At 34.1% G+C, this 7,191-nt stretch overlaps 1 protein-coding gene across 1 annotated transcript; it reads right to left on the reverse strand.

Annotated features, from left to right (window-relative positions):
• Positions 1 to 432: 432 nt before the first annotated feature.
• Positions 433 to 1,014, reverse strand: LOC127097950 (uncharacterized). The gene has a single exon (XM_051036450.1). It carries the CDS (start codon positions 1,012 to 1,014, stop codon positions 433 to 435), a length of 582 nt encoding a protein of 193 aa, XP_050892407.1.
• Between the last annotated feature and the right edge of the window lie 6,177 nt (positions 1,015 to 7,191).

Here is a 7,191-nt window from a genome sequence, read left to right on the forward strand (position 1 = left end):
CATAATTAAATCCTTGCTTGAACTTTCATTGACTAAAATTGACATAAAACTACTAAAAATACAAGCCTCCACCACTTTTTCCATTTTGTCCCAAAGCCCATTTTATCAAAGCAAAATCTCATGTAGTTCCAGCAAACACTATCATAAGCCTTCTCATAATCAACCTTCAAAACCATACAACTCCTGTTCTCCCTCTTAGCCAAATCTAAAACCTCATTCACCACCAGCGCACCATCCAAAATATTTCTACCAGGTATAAAAATGGTTTGGTTTTTGGAAATAAGTTTACCAATAACTCTTTTCAGTCTCAAAGCAAGGAGTCTTGCTAGATTTTTATAGAGATAACCTACTAAACAGATAGTTCTATAATGTGATAAAGATTGAGGATTATTGACTTTGCGAATCAGTGTAAGAAAGGATGTTGTACAAGCCTTAGTTTTGTTTTTCCTTAGAATGAAAATCTTTCACAAAATTAAACACATATTCCTTAATTGTTTCCCAACACTTCTTCGGAAACTCAAAGGTAAATCCATCTGGATCAACACTCTTACTACCATCATAACTCCAAATTGTCTCCTTAATCTCCCACTCAGAATAAGGTTCCTCTAAAGAATTATTTTCTTCTTCAGATAAGCATTTAAATTCTATCCCATCTGGGACTGACTTGCTCATTCTACTTTCTTTAAAGAAACTTTCAAAATGACACATTACATCATTTTCCAATTCATTCACCCCTTCCACTCTACCATTAGAAGAATCCACCACATTTATGTGATTTCTTTTATATCTTTCCTTCATATAATGATGGAAAAATCTAGAGTTTTGTTCCCCCTCCCTAAGCCACACTTGTCTAGATTTTTGCGTCAATAAACTTTTCGTGTACTCCAAGTTTTTCCATGTATCTTCTACTAAGCTAGAGATAGATCCTTCATGATTAGAAACTAACAAGTTGTCAGTTTTATTCAGCTCTTTGACCAAATTTTCCACATTCAAATCTACCCAACCAAACACCATTTTATTTCACCACTTCATTATATCCTTCAAAAAATTTAAATTCTCTTTATGTATGAAATCTTTTCTCCCTTCAACCTCAATCTTCTTCCACTCCTCTTCAATGAACTTACCAAAAAGAATTAGTTTTATCCAACAACTATTGAATCTGAATGGTTTTGGTCCCCAAAAATCTCACTGGCTTTCATCCAAATGGGACAATGATCATATATGTCACTTTGGACCACCCATTGCCCTTGTTATCTTCCACATGAATACCATATTCGCAGACAGCTAAAATCTTCCACGTGAACCAAGTAAGTTTACCATCAATACTAGGCATATCAATTAGACCCATATCTTCTATAAAAGATCTAAAATCCTATATTTTAGATCCTTCATAATTAACCTCACACTAATTATCTACTCTTTAGTGATTATTGAATTATAATCTCCCCCTAAACACCAATCTTCATCCATATTCTTCCTTTTCAACTGAACCAATTTATTTCACAAATTTCTTCTTTTCATGTTGTTGCAAGGGGCATAAATATTAACGAAGTTGTAAGTTTTCCCTTTCCACTCAACATTAACTCCCACAAAACCATCCCCCTTGAAACTATAATTAAGAGATAAAAGATATTTCCCCCACGGGATCACCATACCTCCTGAAGCACCTTCATCCCCACTACTAGTCCATTCGACCTCCTTATTACCACATAAATCAACAACTAAACAACTATCAATAGAATGCAGTTTGGTTTCTTGTAAGAAGGAAAGATCAACATTACCTAATTGAATGCTAAAGCTGATCCTCTTCCTCCTTGTTCTACTTCATCCACTTGTAATGTTGAACGATAAAATATTCATTTAGGCCTTTTTTTCCTCCTCCCTCATATCATTTCCTTCTTTATCTCTATTTCCCATAATTTTTATAGCTTTGACAGAGTCAATCTTCTCTTCCTTACTCGATATCCCCAATTTTATGATGGTCTCCCAAACTATTCTTCCCACCTCTGAATCCATATTCTCCCAGAAAGGATTATTAACTTGATTCACATTTGAATTTATTGTCTAATCATAGCACAATGCCGAACCACCAGAAAATTGATCATTTATGCTTTTCTGACTCTTATTATTACTTTGACCTTTTTCCTCTTTAGATGTTTCCAATATCTCCTTCAATTGCTTCCATATCCTATCCTCCTTTCTACGGCTAGTGTTTTTATCTAGATTTTTGGATTTCCAAGGTTGGAGAATTGCAAATTAAGAGGGGTGAATTTCCTCTTGATGAAAAATATCCTTAATTTCCTTAACCTTCTTATGTTTGGGCTTCCCATTCTTAACTTTTAAACAGGCTTCGTCAAAGCTGATTAGGACTTGTTTCAAGGAATCCGCAACTGATGGCCCAATATGCTCTTTCTACTCTCTCACTCTGTTGTCATCCATATTGTACACCGACAATGACTTTCTACATTGACCTCTTCACCCATCATATCAACATCTCTACGTCGAGCCACTCATTCGTCTATATTGACCTTGAAATTTGCGCCTTTATCATCTTCCTCCTCCCATCTATCAAAACAATCCTCTAAAATAGATTATTCATCCTCTGAATCCTTGACTCCTCTTTTATTTCTCCTTGCTGATGAGCCAACCAGAACTTGCGCTTTTTCCATCATTTTGATTGTAAATACATTTCTATTGATTTGAATGTTGAGGACTTCGTCGATCACCATTGCACATCTAGTTCTGACCATGAATCTTGCTATGTCCATTTTGGATTGTTTATATATCGTCACAACAAATAAAAGCTCATAAAATGGATGTTAAGCATTCAAATAACCTTGGAGACCATGCATGATATGGAATCTCAAAGCATCTTATCCATGTAGTTCTTTTAGGATCCACATCAATGGGTTGCCATAATCTTACTTTTTTAAACCACTGGCATAAACATTCCATGACTTCCTCTATTAAAGCTTTCGCCACTCCTTCTTTCTGATCCTCTAGAAGACATAAATTAGCACCCAAAGGAGTCACTTTAACAGAAAAATATCATTCGAAATGAAAGATATATTGCATTATATATGCTAAACTCGAGTTCTCCACTATTCCAATATATGATTTCTTGAACCTAATTATCTCATCCTCAACCAGCTTAAACTTCATTTCGATTGTTGATTGATCCTTGGCTTTGAACTAAGGTTGACGAGAAACATACCTCTAATAACCTTCACATATAATCTTCCATTTCTTTGTCATTTCTTCCACCAAGATTATGAGGCTCGAATAGCTTCATATTCCCCAAAAAGCTTCCTTTGTGATCACCTTGAACCTCTCCCTCATTTCTTCCCCTCTCACCTTCCTCCTTCCTCATCACACCTACTTCCTTTCTTTGAAATTTGGGTATGTTTCCAAATATCTTCCTTCCTTCAATGAAAGTATTATCAAGTTTTGCTGCCAGCGTTCTTTCATCTCTCACGTTGAAAAAACTAATAAAATCATACTTATTCCTTATATTATCTCTTTTAGAAGGAATGATCACTTCATCTATATCTCATAGTTCCTTAAAAAAATCTTAAATAACTTTCGTTCTCACTTTGTCTGCAAATGTAGTTATGAAGAATGTTGAAGTATTTATATTGCCATGTCTTCTTTTCGATCTTTCTACGTCTCATTTGCCACCATTCCTCCTTGCTGCATGATTGAATGAAATTTGTGTCCATCCCTCATCATTGATATCCTTCATACTACTGGAAGTTACCTTGTCGAAAGAAAATGATTTATTTAATGTTCTTAATAACGATTTGAAAATATTTCAAACATTTTATATTAAGTAAATGATTTGAATTCAATAATTGAATTTGAAAAATAAATTGAAAAAAATTAAAATATTCGTTATATTATTTTTATAACTCAAATGATTTAATAAGATGAATACAATTGTAATTTAATAATAACATTGTTTCAATTGATAATCAATATCTTTCACTTTCTATTTATTTTGTTTCAAATAACCTTGTGGTACACTCTTCCTTTTTTTTATCTAGTAGTCTAATGACCAAAATTTCACCTCTTAAAGGTGAATAAATGGGTTGTCACAAGTTTGAAAACTCTCTCATACAATTAAATATCCTTACACAATTATCAGTTGAACAGACTTAATGAATTTGTATACTCTTACATATTAGTTGTAGAAAAAATTGAAGTTGTGTATTCAAACTCGCATCTCAACATATCAAATATTCTTACAACATTTTATCACATGATTTATGAGTATTTTTTGATGTAGTTGTGAAAACATAAATCTAGAGCTTCATATATGGAGAAGAAGAACAACAACAAATATAATATGGATTCCACAAATTCAAATATTACAGTGTATGATTCAATATTATATATGATAAGTGATAAGTTAGTAAGCAAGTAACAACTTATAACTAATTCCTAAAGTTAGTTAGAATAATTACAAGGTAGTTGATTTAGTTATAGAATTCTCCTAACAAACTTTCTATCTTACTTAGTTACTTCTTTGTGCTATTACAACTAACATCCCCCATTAAGCTGGAATGCATATCAATGAATCCATGCAAGTTGGTCTTATAAATTGTCAAAAGGACCACGGTGAAAATATTGTGTCAACATGTATGTAACCTCTTGTTTAGATGACACTGGCAGTAGGTGTATAATTCTTGCTTGAACTTTGTCTCTAACTGCATGTAAATCTATTTCAATATGCTTTGTCCTTTTATGGAAGACGAGATTGACAACTATGTGTAAAGAATATTTATTATCACAATAGACAATGATAGATGGTTTATGAGTTATCTAAAAATTATGTAGCAATTACAATAACCACTTTCCTTCACAAGTTTCTTGAGTTACTGCTCTATATTCTGCTTTAGAAGAGGATCAAGATGAAATTGACTACTTCTTATTTTTCTAACTTATTGGTGAAGTTCCAAGAAAATACAAAAACATTTTATGGATTTTCTAGTATTAGGGCATGATCTTTAATCTAAGTCAGATAATCCTTTGAGGGTGAGGCCATATGATGAACTAAAGAATAAGTCTTTCCCAGGATTATTCTTGAGGTAATTTAGTATATGTAAGTCAACTAGCATGTGTTCATCAGTGGGTGCATCTAGGAATTGGCAGATTTTACTTACATCATAAGAAGCCCATGGTCTACAATGAGTCAAGTACAACAATTTTCCAATCCATCTTCTATATGTCATAGTATCAGATAATGGCTAACCAAGAGGTTTATGAAGTTGAAGATATGGTTGCATAGGTGCAGAGAAAGGTTTGACTCTAAGGAAGTATTTGAGTACCCCAAAATCTTAGGAAGTATTTGAGTACCCCAAAATCATTGATATCGAACTTATCAATTCATAGGGTCTTAGTATTTGTACTGTCATCAAAATCAGTCCCTCTTAAGAATAAATCATCTACATAAACTTGGATGATTATGAATTTTGCACAAATCTTCTTGGTAAAGAGAGGGTAATCAACTTTGGAATTGATATAGCCAGAATGAATCATTGTCTTGGTGAGTTTAGTGTTCCATTGCCTACTTTCTTGTTTTAAAACATAGATGGGCCTTTGTAATTTGTAAATCATACCAGGATGATGGGGTTCAAGACCCGGAGGAAGTTACAAATATACTTCTTCTTTAAGGTTGTCATGCAAGAATGTAGTGTTAATAACAAGGTTGAAAAGAGATATGTTTGAGAGGATATAGTGGCAACGAGTACTCTAATGGTTGTCATTTTGACAACTAGATTGAATGTCTCTAAGTAGTAAATGTATTCAGTTTATATGATGCCCTTTTCAATAAATCGTGCCTTATATCTTTCAATCATACCATTAACACACATTTTCAAATTGAAGACCCACTTGCAGTCAATACCTCTATTATGTGTAGGTAAAAGAATAAAAGTTCAAGTATTGGTGTTCATTAGAGCATCTAACTCAATCTTCACACCTTTCTTCCAATTCTCATCATATTTTACTTTCTCATATGATGATGGTTCATGTATACTGGATAAATTTAATATGCATCTTTGGTGTGCAAAAGATGAATTATGATAAGATATGATTGGTGATAAAAGATACTTACTTTGAGATGATGAATTAACAACAAATTATTTTTATTGATTGTTTGTATTGGTGAACAGATTTTAGTGGTAATCTTGTAGGTAACCAAGTGATTTTGGGTGTCTAAATGATCTCCTATGGTATGTTCAATCTCATGGGATATTTTGTGTGGAGTTAGAATAAGGTGTGATATAGGAACTATGAGGATCTAAGGTAGTATAAGAAGGTATAATTTTAGTGATTAGTGATATTGGTGGTGTAGGACGTGTGTCAGTTATGATTGGTAATTGCAAGACCCCGATTTTGACCCTAAGATCCCTCATGCTATCTCATCATATGCATTAGCTTTTGGGATCACACATTGGCATCCTCCTTACCCCTCATTCATTGGGTTTGCATTGGGAGAGATCACCGAGCATATTTGATTGTATCTGTTAAGAGTCCCACATCGGACAATATATGGCATGCAGATGTGTTTGTAAGTGGGAACAATCTTCACTCTACCAACCGTTTTATAGGGTTGAGTTAGGCCCAATCACATATTCTTAACATGGTATTAAAGCCTCGTTTAAGATCTGATGAGTCACCCATCATTTATTTCCATGCTTCAGATGTCCAGTCCTGGGCGTGAAGGGGTGTGTTAAGAGTTCCACGTCGGACAATACATGGCATGAACATGTGTTTATAAGTGGGGGCAGTCTTCACTCTATCAATCGGTTTTGTAGGGTTGAGTTAGTCCCAATCACACATTCTTAACAGTATCATACTTTTTTTTTGTTATTTACTAACCCAAATGCAAAAAATATGTAAATGTATAGTTTACTTCTTTTGTAGGTAGTGTGTGTGGTCACCCATGCTCCATCAAGCTCATATCTAGGGTTTGAGACCCTCAATGCAAGGAGACTAATAAAGAGATGGTTCACAATGAATCTAGACATCATATATGGGTCCCCATGTGTCGTATTACGCGAAAAACCGGCGGGAAAACGAAACAACAGAGCCGCCACCGTGCGTTATTTATCCCAAAGGAGGGAAAGGAAACGCTCGAAGTAAACTTGGAAAAGACATGGTCATTGCGACCAGAGAAAGATGGGATCG

This window comes from Lathyrus oleraceus, chromosome 1 (assembly GCF_024323335.1).
Source record: "Lathyrus oleraceus cultivar Zhongwan6 chromosome 1, CAAS_Psat_ZW6_1.0, whole genome shotgun sequence".
Taxonomy (NCBI): domain Eukaryota; kingdom Viridiplantae; phylum Streptophyta; class Magnoliopsida; order Fabales; family Fabaceae; genus Lathyrus; species Lathyrus oleraceus.

Coding starts and splice junctions, on each gene's coding strand:
- LOC127097950 (XM_051036450.1), bottom strand. CDS start 1,014: ATGGTGTTTGGTTGGGTAGATTTGAATGTGGAAAATTTGGTCAAAGAG.